This window comes from Staurois parvus, unplaced genomic scaffold (genome assembly GCF_062004578.1).
Source record: "Staurois parvus isolate SC_StPar_1 unplaced genomic scaffold, SC_StPar_1.0 ptg000258l, whole genome shotgun sequence".
Lineage (NCBI taxonomy): Eukaryota > Metazoa > Chordata > Amphibia > Anura > Ranidae > Staurois > Staurois parvus.
The window spans coordinates 5,551,314-5,564,016 of record NW_028318054.1 but is presented as its reverse complement, the minus strand read 5'-3'; the positions used below and the strand labels follow the sequence as shown (position 1 = coordinate 5,564,016).

The 12,703-nt window shown below is 39.7% G+C and overlaps 1 protein-coding gene across 1 annotated transcript in view; it reads left to right on the top strand.

The window, feature by feature from the left end:
- Window positions 1-10,086, top strand: part of RSBN1 (round spermatid basic protein 1) — a 53,765-nt gene extending 43,679 nt beyond the window's left edge. Inside the window, exons 6-7 of the mRNA XM_089681072.1 lie at window positions 602-710; window positions 6,747-10,086. Of these exons, the coding sequence (XP_089537198.1) occupies window positions 602-710; window positions 6,747-7,121 (484 nt within the window). The 3' untranslated portion in view covers window positions 7,122-10,086. The remainder of the gene's footprint in view (window positions 1-601; window positions 711-6,746) is intronic.
- The last annotated feature ends 2,617 nt before the right edge of the window (window positions 10,087-12,703 follow it).

The window sequence follows — 12,703 nt, the reverse complement described above, 5'->3', positions numbered from 1 at the left end:
TGTGTGGACAGGATATCAGGCAGGTTTTCTCTCTTGATCCTGATGTAAACCTAACCTGAACCGCTAAACAACAATTTTGTCAGTTAGCTGTGAAAACAGAGCTTCAGTTCGTACCGCACATGTGTGAATCCACACTAAAAAGAAAAGCTTTGGCTTGTTAAACCCAGGAAAGTGAAGAATCTACATGAAAATATTTAATTTCAATAAGTACAGGTGTGTGTGTGTGTGTGTGTGTGTGTGTGTGTGTGTGTGTGTGTGTGTGTGTGTGTGTGTGTGTGTGTGTGTGTGTGTGTGTGTGTGTGTGTGTGTGTGTGTGTGTGTGTGTGTGTGTGTGTGTGTGTGTGTGTGTGTGTGTGTGTGTGTGTGTGTGTGTGTGTGTGTGTGTGTGTGTGTGTGTGTGTGTGTGTGTGTGTGTGTGTGTGTGTGTGTGTGTGTGTGTGTGTGTGTGTACCCATTCTGTATTTCATTAACTTTTGGAACAGAAATGATAATGTGTCTGATATGAATGGGATGTATTCTAGTATACTCGGCTACACTATAGTAAAAACAATACAGAACAGACTTGGTGACTTTTTTTTTTTTTCTCTTTATTTACCTTCAGGAGTGATCAAGCTCGCATAACCAAAGATGTGATCTGCTTTCATGCAGAAGACTTCTCTCAAGTTGTGCAGAGACTACAGCTAGATCTCCATGAGCCTCCTGTGTCTCAGGTAAAGTTGAAGAACTTGACATGATGCTTCTCCGTTGACAGTAATGTTATTTTTTACACAGAAGTGGTTCCATTCCTTAAAATTGAGGAGAGAAAATTTATTTTAGAAATGCTGTGTAACCTGGACAGTGGTAACCATGAAAATTGAGGAAATTTCAATGGATGTTCATTTTCTGGGTATCCGTTTCTTTTCTTGACTGATTGCTGCTGCTGCTGCTGCTGCTTTCCAGAGTTGGAGGTGATTTTAGGGTATAGATGTATATGTTCACATACTCGTCATAAAATTATAATAATCATATATAATGATCCTTCATTAAGGGTCAGAAGGGATTCCAAGACAAGTGGGTTACGGTTTTGCATATAGGAGATTGATCAATGACCAACAAAGCTGCTAGTCAGCTAAATATAACTGCTCCCCTTCCCATCATGCTTTAGTTTTTTGCTAGTGTCCTAGGAGAATGGGGTGTCTTTCTCCCTTTTGATCAAAGCAAGCCCTTTTTACTTGACTTATTTTTTTTTATTTTTTTTATCACCTATTGTGTTGGCCACAGAGTGCAATACAGGTCTGCTAGCATGTCCTGAGGAGTATATCCACCTAAGCGGTGAGTCCTGCACTGGCAGTCTCTTGTAGTAAATTGCCATTTTGCTACCACAGGGTGCACTTCAGACCACAGCGGCAGCAAGTTATTGGGCCTTGTTCCACCTTTTAATGGAGCTGGGCCTCTGGGGTCATCTCATTGTTGCCAATCTAGTGCACCCAATTAATTTAATTAACACTAAAGCAGTGTAAACTGATTAACAACCCCCTCTGCTACTTAACTGACCAGATCAATATCCCAGGAGTTTAATTGACTCGATGCTATATTCTGATTAAAAAGTGTTCCTTTAATTTTTTGCAGCTGTGTGTGTGTGTATATGTATATATGTGTATGTGTATGTGTATGTATGTGTGTGTGTGTGTGTGTGTGTGTGTGTGTATATATGTATGTATGTGTATATATATATATATATATATATATATATATATATATATAAAATTTGTATGTGTGTTATTATATAATACACACACACACACAAGAACAATATCCACAATTTTGACAAAGTTTTTTTTTTTTTTAATAGAACATTTGTTTAGCTCATTACATGAAAGTAAGGTTAATATAACTTGGATTACAACATCTTCAGTTTTAATCAAATTTAGTTGATGCAAAAATGAATACACCCCACAACAAAAAAACGACCACTTCTAGTATTTTGTATGACTGCCATGATTTGTAAGGACAGCACCAAGTCTTCTATGCATGGAATGGACAAGTTGGTGAAATATTGCAACATCTATTTTTTTCCATTCTTCAAGAACGACCTCTTTTAGAGCCTGGATGCTGAATGGGAGTGATGATCAACTTGTCTCTTCAGAATTCCCCATTGGTGTTTGATTGGGTTCAGATCAGGACTTTTCTTCTTCAGAAAAGCAACTGTGGCCTTGGATGTGTGTTTTGGATCATTGTCATGTTGGAAAAGTGCACGACGATCAAAGGCATGGAGTGATAGTAGCATCTTCACTTTCAATACAGAGCAGTACATCTGTGAATTCATGATATCATCAATGAAATGCAGCTCCCTGACACCAGCAGCACTCATGTAGCCCCACAGAAGTACACTGCCACCACCATGTTTCACTGTAGGCACCGTACATTTTTCTTTGTACTCCTCACCTTTGCAACGTCATACAGTTTTGAAGCCGTCGGTTCCAAGAACATTTATCTTGGTCTCATCACTCCAGATTACAGTCCCAGTAGTCATCTTCTTTTTCAGCATGGGTCCTGGCAAATTCTAGGCAGACTTTTTTGTGCATGGGCTTTAGGAGAGGCTTCCTTCGTGGATGACACCTATGCATGCCATTCCTCTGCAGTGTACTCCATATTGTGTCATAGGAAACCATCACCCCAGTTTGGCTTTCTACTTTAGCTAACTGCAGTGAACGTGCATGGTGATTTTCTTCAACCCTTCTCATCAGAAAACACTCCTGTCTAGGTGCTAACATCTGTTGACATCTCTGTGAGAGGGTTGCAGTTCAATCTCTGTTAAATTATTGTATCACTGTTGCTACAGTATTCTGGCTAAGTAAAGCTTTGCTGATCTTCTTGTAGCCTTCGTCTTTCTTGTGTAAAGAGATTTATTTGTGACATTTCCTTTCCATGTGGTGCCATTGCTGACAGCATGAATTGGGAAGGGGTATTCTTTTAATAACACCCTTTTATAATCCACTGTCTGCTGGACACCTGTTTGATGAATAATTAAGACTCATCTGTAGTTGAATTCTTGTTAATTAGGATTTTGTTGTCTAAAAGTTAGCTTTGCTTCTAAGACTTTCATTGGGGTGTATTCATTTTTGTAACATGGTCTTGAATTAATTTGTTAGAAAAAATACTTTGTTTTGGTGTGTGAAAATGAACAAATCTTGTTTACAATCAATGGCCCACATTTCTGGGAATATTTTGTAGTACAGTGTCCCATAGAAATGTTGATTCTGAAAGGAAAGGAAAGGTTTTCTGACAAATCTGTTGGGGTGTACTCATTTATGCTTATGTATGCATGTGAGTGTATATATAATATATTTGTGTGTGTATGTATATGTTAAAATGTCAGGTGATTTAAAAAATGAGACAAAGATAAGTTCAGAACTTTTTCCACTTTTTTTTTTTTTTTTTAATTTTTTATGTAACCTATAAACTGTACAATTCAGTTGAACAAAAAACTGAAATCTTTTAGGTGGAGGGAAGTAAAATAAAAAAACTAAAGTAATATGGTCGCATAAGTGTGCACACAGCTAAAATCAAAAGGTGCTTCAACAAAGTATTAATTTATTCCAACACTCAGTCTTTTTGGGTATGAGTCTATCAGCATGGCACATCTTGATTTGGCAATATTTGCCCACTCTTCCTTGCAAAAATGCTCCAAATCTGTCAGATTGCGAGGGCATCTCCTGTGCACAGCCCTCTTCAGATCACCCCACAGATTTATGATCGGATTCAGGTCTGGGCTATGGCTGGGCCATTCCTAAACTTTCTTCTTCTTCTGGTGGAGCCATTCCTTTGTTGATTTGGATGTGTGCTTTGGGTTGTTGTCGTGCTGAAATTTGAAGTTCCTCTTCATGTTCAGCTTTCTAGCAGAAGCCTGAAGGTTTTGTGCCAATATTGACTGACTGGTATATGGAACTGTTCACAATTCCCTCTACCTTGACTAAGACCCCAGTTCCAGCTGAGCAAAACAGATGCTGCTACCACCATGCTTCACTGTGGGTATGGTGTTCTTTTGGTGATGTGCAGTGTTGTTTTTGCACCAAACATATCTTTTGGAATTATAGCCAAAAAGTTCAACCTTGGTTTCATCAGACCATAACACATTTTCTCACATGCTGTTGGAAGACTTCAGATGTGTTTTTTGCTAAATTTAGCCGGGCTTGGATATTTTGCTTTGTAAGAAAAGGCTTCCATCTTGCCACTCTACCCCATAGCCCAGACATGTACCACACAGCCAGTACTTGTCAGATATTCCTACAGATACTTTAATGTTGCTGTAGGCCTCTTGGTAGCCTGCCAGACCAGTTTTCTTCTTGTCTTTTCATCAATTTTGGAGGGACGTCCAGTTCTTGGTAATATCACTGTTGTGCCATATTTTCTCCACTTGATGATGACTGTCTTCACTCTGTTCCATGGGATATCTAATGCCTTGGAAATTCTTTTGTACCCTTCTCCTGACTGATACCTTTTAACAACGAGATCCCTCTTTAAGTGATGGCAGGTGTGTTCTGGCTCCTATTTAACACGATTTTGAATGTGATTGCCTAATTCTGAGCACAGATACATCCCCAGTTATAGGAGGGTGAGATTTCAGTTTGTTTTTCAATTGAGTTGTACAGTTTATAGGTCACGGTAAAGGTGGAAAAAGTTCTGAAATTATTTCTTTGTCTCATTTTCTTACATCACAGAAACTTGACATTTTAACATGGGTGTGTAGACTTTTTATATCCACTGTGATACATATAGATGGATATCGACACTATATTGTCAAAAGTATTGGGATGCCTGTCTTTGCACGCACATGAACTTTAATGACATCCCAGTCAAAGTCCGTAGGGTTCAGTATTGAGTTGGCCCACCCTTTGCAGCTATAACAGCTTCAACTCTTCTGGGAAGGCTGTCCACAAGGTTTAGGAGTGTGTCTATGGGAATGTTTGACCATTCTTCCAGAAGCACATTTGTGAGGTCAGGCACCGATGTCAGACGAGAAGGTCTGGCTCGCAGTCTTCACTTTAATTCATCCCAAAGGTGTTCTGTCGGGTTGAGGTCAGGACTTTGTACAGGCCAGTCAAGTTGCTCCACCACAAACCCACTCATCCATGTCTTTTTGGACATTGCTTTGTGCACAGGTGCGCAGTCATGTTGGAACAGGAAGGGGCCATCCCCAAACTGTTCCCACATAATTAGAATCACAAAATTGTCCAAAATGTCTTGGTATGCTGACATCTTAATGGTTCCCTTCACTAGAACTAAGGGGCCAAGCCCTGAAAAACCACCCCACACCATAACCCCCCCTCCACCGTTACACTTGGCACAATACAGTCAGGCAAGTACCGTTCTCTTGGCAGCCGCCAAACCCAGACACATCCATCAGATTGCCAGATGGAGAAGCGTGATTCGTCACTCCAGAGAAAACCTCTCCACTGCTAGAGTCTAGTGATGGCATGCTTTACACCACTGCATCTGACCACTGCTATGCCAGGCCACACAAAGTTTGGAGGTCTTTAGCTATTGACTCTGCAGACAGTTGTTGACTTCTGCCCACTGTGCGCTTCAGCATGCGCTGACCCCGCTCTGTCATTTTACGTGGCCTACCACTTTGTGGCTTAGTTTCTGTTGTTCCCAGTTGCTTCAACTTTGTTATAATACCACTAACAATTGACCATGGAATATTTAATAGCCAGGAAATTTCACAGAGGGACTTATTGCACAGGTGGCAACCTATCACAGTACCACGCTTGAATTCACTGAGCTCCTGAGAGCGACCCATTCTTTCACAAATGTTTGTAGAAGTAGTCTGCATGCCTAGGTGATTGATTTTATACATCTGTGCCCATAGAAGTGATTGGAACACCTGAGTCCAATGATCTGGAGGGGTGACCCAATGCTTTTGGCAAGTGCGTGTGCGGGTTTTTTTTTTTTTTTTTTTTTTTTTTTCCCCTCTCCTCCCCTGTTGAGGATATTTTCCTCACTTACTGTTTTGGTGAGATGTACAGCCCTAAGAGGTTTTGGTTAGTGTTAAAGCAGTATTAGAAGCTAAGTTCTTTGGGAACATGACAGCAGGCTGGGGATCATCTTGAAAAGAGCAGGGCCCTGCCCATATGGCTGCATCATTCATTCAGAGTTCTGTGAATAAATGCCTACAAGTACCATCACCCTTTGCCACTGATGGCTTGAAGTTCAGTGAACTGCCAGGGTGCTGGTGATTGCTCTTAGTCCATTGAGCTTAATGGACTGAAGTAAGTGCCCATATCGGAGGTACTTGCAGAGGGCTATACTGACAATATGCAGGAGCCAGACATTGCATCACAATCTGCTGATTGCGGGTGCAGTGCTTTACAGGCTCCAAAAAAAAGTGCATTTATTTTTTTAAATGTGAGTTAATCCTTTAAACCCAAAAGCAAACATATTGCAGCGTAGATGGGATGGCTGCATTACTTTTTTTTTTCTTTTTAGGTTTTTATTTTCATCTGGTGATCATGCCAGTAAGTGGTGTTGTTCAACAGCGCAAACTGTCCTACTGATGTTGCAGTTACAGGATTGATACAAACCATTTGACACTGACAGGGGTGCTTACAGTAATCAGATTTTGTGTAAAATCTTTATCCCAAAAGGAACAAAACTATTGCTGTAACTGCTAGGTCATCTAATACTCTCCTCATCCCAGACTTAGACTGTTGTATGTTTTCTTGATACTTGTGTTTTTTTATTAAAACTTTCTATTTTTTTTTTAGTGTGTTCAATGGGTGGATGAAGCAAAATTAAACCAAATGCGGCGGGAGGGAATCCGGTATGCACGCATTCAGTTATGTGACAATGACATCTACTTCATTCCTCGCAATGTTATTCACCAGTTCAAAACTGTGTCAGCGGTTTGCAGTTTGGCATGGCACATAAGGCTGAAGCAGTACACCCACAATAAGGAAGAGGGACAGCCTGCAGAAACAGACCACAACTCCACTGAGGCTCCTCCAGAAACTCAGCCCACCAATATAAAAATAGAGCCAGAGGAGGCTCCCTTCTCTCTATCAACACAAGGACCTTTTGTAGCACCAACTCCAACTTCCATACAAACACAAACCCTTCACACTCACCAGTCAGATTTGTAGATATGATATTCGGAAAATTTTATTTTGTATTCTATTTTGTTTCTTAAGCCTATTTTTTAAATTTTGATGTGAAGTTATAGTTTTATAACGGACTGGCTTCATTCCTGTAATTTCCAAATACTCCATACTTATTTCATAACTTTCAATATGAACAGCAGTAAACCATAACGGAGACAGTTCGATGTCAAGAAAAGCAATGTTACCTTCGTAAAGGTTATAACCTCGGAGAGTTGCGATGGCACGTCTTTCAATCTCGTGATCCTTTTAAAAGGCATGGGCCTAAATAAGAAGCACTTTTAACTATCATTTGTTATATGGCTATATTCCTTTCATAACAGACTTGGATGTACATGGTTTCCTTCCAGATTTGTGATGAAACTGAATTCATGACTTGTAAGAAGATGGACTATTAATTGAGCACTTGTTTCCTATTTGTGGTTTTTTTTTCTTTGTAAATGGCACAACTCGTTTGAATTTCCATGAACTATGACTGATCTAATTTTATACACCGGCAACTTCCACTAGACTGCTTGCCAGAGTTACAGGCTTGTTTGTATGTTTATTTTTTATGCAGATTTAATTTGGTACTATAGTTACCAAGACATTTAACTATCCCAGCTTTTGTTTCCTTCTAGGAAAATACTGGTTGGCACAAAGCCATAATCTGTATTTTACTTTTTATTTTTGTATGTATTTATTTTTATATACCTGCAGTTTTTAATTTATGATGATCATCAAATGAATCAAGGACATAGATTCTCAGCACTTATTTATTTTTTTTTTTTCTCGTTTAATTTGAATGAATATTTTCAAATAAGGATTTACTTTATCCTTCTTCAAGCAAAAATTTGCTCAGTGCAGTGTTTTTCATTCAAAGTCAGGTAAATCTGTTCATGTGTTAAAGTTAAATAGGAGATTTATCAGATTTTTTTACTATATTGATGTAAATTTTAATAGTTATTTAATAGTCATTAGTGACATGATGACTGTAGCCAAGATAGAAATGGTTTCTGGACTTGCTTTAATGTTATGCTTAATTAACAAAATTATTCCACAATATTTTAAGCATTTTTTTAATTAAAGGATTGTTGTATGGTAAGTGTGAATGTGTGCAGGTTAGTGGCTAAGAAGAAATGGTCAACTTGATGGCCACAGTTTCCGTGTATTTAAAATTGGCAATGTCTACTAACCAATAAAATGTGATGTCTGCAGTTTTACACAGTCCTCAGGAAATGGGTGGCTTGAATCACACATTGATTTTTGTTTGGATCCTATATGGTTCCTACTGAGGCTTTATTGCTTGAGCAATTCAAATAGAAGTTTTGAGTAATGGGAGACCATGAGGCTTAATTCTAGGTCTCTAGAACTTTCTAAAAAATCACGGACTCCCAAAAACTGACATTAGGTCCATAAAATGAAGGAAGTGTCAGTATTGGGAAGAAGCTCTCAATTTTAAACCTGGTCAATAAAAGTAAAGGAAACCTGTAGCTACTCTGAGCAACATGTTGACAAACTGTCCTTCATTATATTTACATATGGGGCAACCTGTAAATTCAGAATTAATGATTAACCTTGCAAAGAGATTTTTTTTTTTTTTAAATGCTAGAACGTCAGCACCCTTGCTTGTGAATACACTGCGGTTGTAATATTGCTTGTTCATAATCTGGTTTGCTATGAAGAGTTTACAGTGCACTTATGATATGAAAGTAAAACCAAGTAGTGTGTATGGAAAAAAAGACACTTGGTAATGGTGGTACCTGGTAATACTGGTACCCATCTGCTAGTAGTCTGTAATTCCTCTTGTTTTATTTTTTTTAATGGAGTTTTTGTATTGGCAATATTTGATAGAGTGGGGTCAACTGTGGCATTATATAATGCAGTGCCATCAGTTTGGCATCAGAGTCATCAGCATGGCGTTATGTAATGTGGAGGGGTCTTCTTTAGCTTCACTTGTTGTATTGTGTAATGCAGTGGGTCTGCTTTGGCTCCAATGAGTCACTTATGACATTATAGGGTTGATTTACTAAAGACAAATATATTGTGCACTGTCAGTGCACCTGCAAGTGCAGTTGCTCTAGATCTGAAGGGAAGCTCTGCTGATTTCAATGATCAGCAAGCAGAAATGCTCTTTAATTTTCCTTGCATGTGATTGTATATTCCTTGCAAAGTGAAGCTTTACCTCTTTTACTAAGCTCTGGAGCAGCTGCACAGTATATCTGCCTTTAGTAAATCAACCCCGAAGTAATGCGGTGGGGTAATTTCTTGCTCCAATGAATCGCCTGTATGACATTTTATAATGCAGCGGGGTAATGTTATTTCCAGGTTTGTGAAATCTGGCAAATCGAATCTGGATTTGGTTCTTCTCCATTAGGCACGCAGTGCAGAAGAAATTCAAGTTTTTTTTTAAATGATGTAAAGAATATTGTTTGGCCTTGCCAGGTTTTAGATTAAATATTTTCTGAAAATGGGGAGGCATATTAAATCTATTTGTCTCCTTAGAGAAGACATTGCAGGATGTTAAAAGAAACTACTTGTATTGCATTAATACACAAACTAAAAAATTTACTAAAAGTGCAGGTAGTACCCAGATTTTAGTGTAGCTCTTGTTTTCTAAATGGCTTCTGTTTCACCATCTATGAACCACTACAAAGGCCATGATCTTTCGGTTAGAATAGCCTGCTGTAGACATTTCTAGTCCACATGCTTAGGAATCTTGAAACAATAAACTTCCAGCAGTTTTGAAAGGGCTGAGAATAATCTCAGAATTGTAAGCATACACGTCAAAAACCTCTTGCAATACAATGCAAGTTAAGCGAGCCACTCTGCTGTATCATTTTAGTTGTCAGTGGCATTAGCTGAAGAGTTGATATGATTGTATACAAGATAAAGCCAAATAGATTTTAAGCATATGGTTCTTAAATGATCTTTATTTTCATTTTAGAATTAAATGGATTATTGTAAATACTTTTTTGGTGTCTGGCTTTGTTTCTCCTATGCATATGCTGTTGATAAACAGACCTTTTAGTAATTTACTGGCTGCAGAGTTCAGGCTTATAAAAACAACTCCAGGCTAAATAGAGGTTTTTAAGAAAAAATAAAAAAAAAGCAGTTCTGCAATATTTTCCCTGAATCCTGGGCTACTTTGAAGATGAAGAAAAGAATGTGAATGCAGAATGTCATGGTTCTGCTCCAGCATAACACTCTGCAATGTACTGATTGAGAAGACACCCTGCTGTGCATCATCCAGCATCACCCACTGTTTTGAGAACAATGCATAATAGGAGGGCTCCAGTGTCTCGTGCCAGACAGAAGACTTCTGAAAAACGTGTAACGAAACTAGAGGGGAAAAAAAAACTAGTTTGGATGGTGAAGTGGGAGGCCTCAAGAGGGGGGAGCATGCACTTTTAAAGTCACCAAAAAAACCAAAAAAAAAAAAAACTATTGCATACCTGATTCTCTGTTCTGGTACTCCCCTCCTCTTCCTGGTCTGTGTGGAGCCTTGGTCTCATCAAAACCAGTGCAGGGCTGTTGTATGTGGTAGGGGCAAAGGTGCAACTACATGCAAGAATGTAGCTGTGGTGAACCTGTTGCATAAATTGAAGTCTGTTGAAGAGTCAGGTAAGTACCATATTTTTCGCCGTATAAGACGCACTTTTTCTTCCCCAAAACTGGGGGGGAAATGTCAGTGCGTCATATGGAGCGGCCGGTCTGGTATTTCCACCGCGGCCGTGTCAGAATACCAGGCCGGCCGCTAAGCTCTGCAGCGGGACCTTACCTGTTCCTCTATCCAGCGGCGTGCTGTCTTCCCGGCTTCTGTAGTGTAGGCACTGGGCATGACAGCCGGGTGCCAAGTGCGCATGCGCAAGAAGCGGTGCTTTTTGTGAATGGTAAGGCGGTACCTGGGACACATGACAGATCCCAGAAGCCGCCGGACCAATCACAAAGCGCAAGTGCTTCTCGCTCATGCGCACTGGGCACCCGGCTGTCATGCCGAGCGCCATTACAGAAGCCGGGAAGACCGCACGCGGCTGGATCGAGGAACAGGTAAGATCAAACAAAAACTCTGCGGAAGTAAGAGCAGGTACCTGTCAAATTCAGGTACCACCTCCCCACAGGTCAGCAGTCATCTGTGCTGTCCGCAGTCTCTGGTCATCCCTGTGCTGTCCGCAGTCTCTGGTCATCCCTGTGCTGTCCGCAGTCTCTGGTCATCTCTGTGCTGTCTGCAGTCTCTGGTCATCTCCTGTACTGTGTCTGCAGTCCATTAGTTCAGAATTTTTTTTTTTCCTGTTTTCTGCCTCTAAAACCTAGGTGCGTCTTACATGGCGAAAAATACGGTAATACAGTCTGTCCTGCAACAGACTAGGCTTTAAAGCAAGATTTAAAAAATTACATCCTACAAATGCTGTCAGGGGTATGTAAACATGTAAGTTCAACTAAAGTGTGCCAAAACTATGGAGCTTAACACTTTGTGCCTAAGGGTAAAACAAATGTTGGAGATTAACACTTTGTGCCTAAGGGTAAAACAAATGTTAAAGGATAAGTTTACCTTTTGGACAAAATAATAAATGCATATATATTATATTTATTATTAGATCACTGATGCCATGCAGGTCTCCTGAATACCTGTTAGAATATCTGCTTGCCGTACTCTCTGAGGGGATGGCAGGCACGGCTATGGGAACGTGTTACGTTCGCATAAAAACGGGTGGAACATGTAACATGCGCCAAAGGTGAACTTGTCCTTTAATGCTCAAGCACAATTTTGTAACTTTTTTCCATGTGTTGGTAAAACCGTACATATCATCACAACTACTTTGTGCATCCAAGTGGATTATACCTTGTTTTTTTTTTTTAATTTTTGTAATTTTTGTTTTTTTGTTTTTTCTCAGGACAAATTGGGCTTTCATTTGGTGGTAAATGGTAATGAATATCTCCAAAATAATTTTTTTTAATGGTAGCTGTATATTTCTTGTTACTACCATGACCTATCACCAAACAACAACCCAAAATAAATGCTGCTACTGCCGATCACAGTGATACCACATATGTGAATGTTGTGTGTACCTGTAGTACAGCCCAGAAACAATAGTACATTACGTTTTATTTATTTATTTTTAAATTCTACATTGACAATTTAATACCTTCCCACCTGGCCTATAACAGATTGATGGCTGGGAGGGACACTTGCCGTTGTGACTGGGTGTCATATGGCGCCCTGTCAAAACGAGCTGCTCACGTGGCCGTGCGATCTCTCACTGGCTGTGTCCACGGGACACAGCCGATTGACATATAACTACACCGGCCTGTTGCCAGTGTTATGTGACCGTTGTGACCAATCACAGCAGATCACATGTCAATTGTATACAATGGATGGCTTCCTGTCATGCCATCCTTTGTATACAATTATGTTGTTAGCTGTGACTGGTCAAGGCAGTCACATGCTACAGACAGGGCCAATTACAGCCCATCTGTATCATGTGATCAGCTTTGCCCAATCACAGCTAATCACAACAAAAGCCTGAATGAATCAGTTTCTTTCAGTAACAACTATTGCAAATATCAATGAAATACATTGGTATTAG